Below are 1372 nucleotides of genomic sequence, written 5' to 3' on the forward strand. Positions count from 1 at the left end.
CCTCCCCAATTGAGTAGCCACCAGCCTTACATGGGCGGCCCAAACCTTCTCTATACTTTCAATCCATTTAGATGCATGCTCAACATATTGCTTCCTTTTAAGTGTTATTGCTAACGGGGATTTTGGGAAAAGAGGCAGAATATTTAACATTGACCCCATTTAAACTACTGAGAAACCCCATCACCCCCGTATGCAGTTGAACTCAGCACTGTATTACATTGACAGTCATTTCGCAGACACTCTTGTCCAAGACTGACTTAGTGCATTCGTCATAAGGTACCTATGTGAGACAACCACATAGCACAATCATAGTAAGTCAAACTTTTCCTCAATAAATCAACTAACAGAAAAGTCAGTGCTGGTAAGAGAAGACAAGTGTGAGGATTAATCAAGATACTTTTTGAAGAGGTAGGTTTTCAGATGCTTTCGGGAAGATAGGCAGGGACTCAGCAGTCCTTACGTTAGGGGGAAGCTTGGTCCAACATTGGGGTGCCGAGCACCCACCCAGCCATCCAGCCATCCAGCCATCCAGCCAGCCAGCCAGCCAGCCAGCCAGCCATCCATCCACCCACCTACCCATCCATCCACCCAACCACCCACCCAGCCATTCACTCATCCTTCCACCTACCCATCCAGCCATCCATCCACCTATCCATTCCCCCACCCACCAACACACCCAACCAACCACCCACCCATCCATACATCTGTCCCCTCACCTGGCCTTGTTTCCAGAGTCCATGAGGTCCTGGATGTCGTTGTAGGAGGTGACAGCCAGTTTGGACAGGTCCTCTACGTATGGCCCCATCAGGGGGTGTTCCCTCACACGCAGGTTCCCCTTGTTCTTAGGGTTCAGGAGGTCACGCACACGCTCACAGTAGATCTCCATGTAGCTCACCTGAGGAGGAGGGAGGGAGGGGGAGGGAGGATGGGAGAGGGGGGGTGGGGGACAAAGAGTTACATTACCAACTAGGTCTTTCTAGTCTTTCTTCAATTCCTCGTTTCCTCTCTCCTCATATCCTTCTCAAAATGCGAATTGGAGCTGGTCTAGGGTTTCCGGGATGATGATATTGATGTGAGTCATGACCAGCCTTTCAAAGCACTTCATGGTTACAGACGTGAGTGCTACATTGCGGTAATAATTTAGGCAGGTTACCTTCGCTTTCTTGGGCACAGGGACTATGGTGGTCTGCTTGAAACATGTTAGTATTACAGACTCAGACAGGGAGAGGTTGAAAATGTCAGTGAAGACAGTTGCCAATTGGTCCGTGCATGAGTACACGTCCTMGTAATCCYTCTGGCCCAGCGGCTTTGTGAATGTTGACCTGTTTAAAGGTCTTGCTCACATCGGCTACGGAGAGCGTGATCACAAAGT

At 49.5% G+C, this 1372-nt stretch overlaps 1 protein-coding gene across 1 annotated transcript in view; it reads right to left on the reverse strand.

Annotated features, from left to right (window-relative positions):
- Window positions 1-716: 716 nt before the first annotated feature.
- The window catches only part of LOC112079394 (kinesin-like protein KIF1A), a gene marked incomplete at its 3' end in the record, with an annotated part of 13517 nt that continues 12861 nt past the window's right edge, over window positions 717-1372 (reverse strand). The window contains exon 5 of the mRNA XM_024145366.2: window positions 717-895. Within this exon, the coding sequence (XP_024001134.2) occupies window positions 717-895 (179 nt within the window). The remainder of the gene's footprint in view (window positions 896-1372) is intronic.

Source organism: Salvelinus sp. IW2-2015, unplaced genomic scaffold, assembly GCF_002910315.2.
Source record: "Salvelinus sp. IW2-2015 unplaced genomic scaffold, ASM291031v2 Un_scaffold7832, whole genome shotgun sequence".
Lineage (NCBI taxonomy): Eukaryota > Metazoa > Chordata > Actinopteri > Salmoniformes > Salmonidae > Salvelinus > Salvelinus sp. IW2-2015.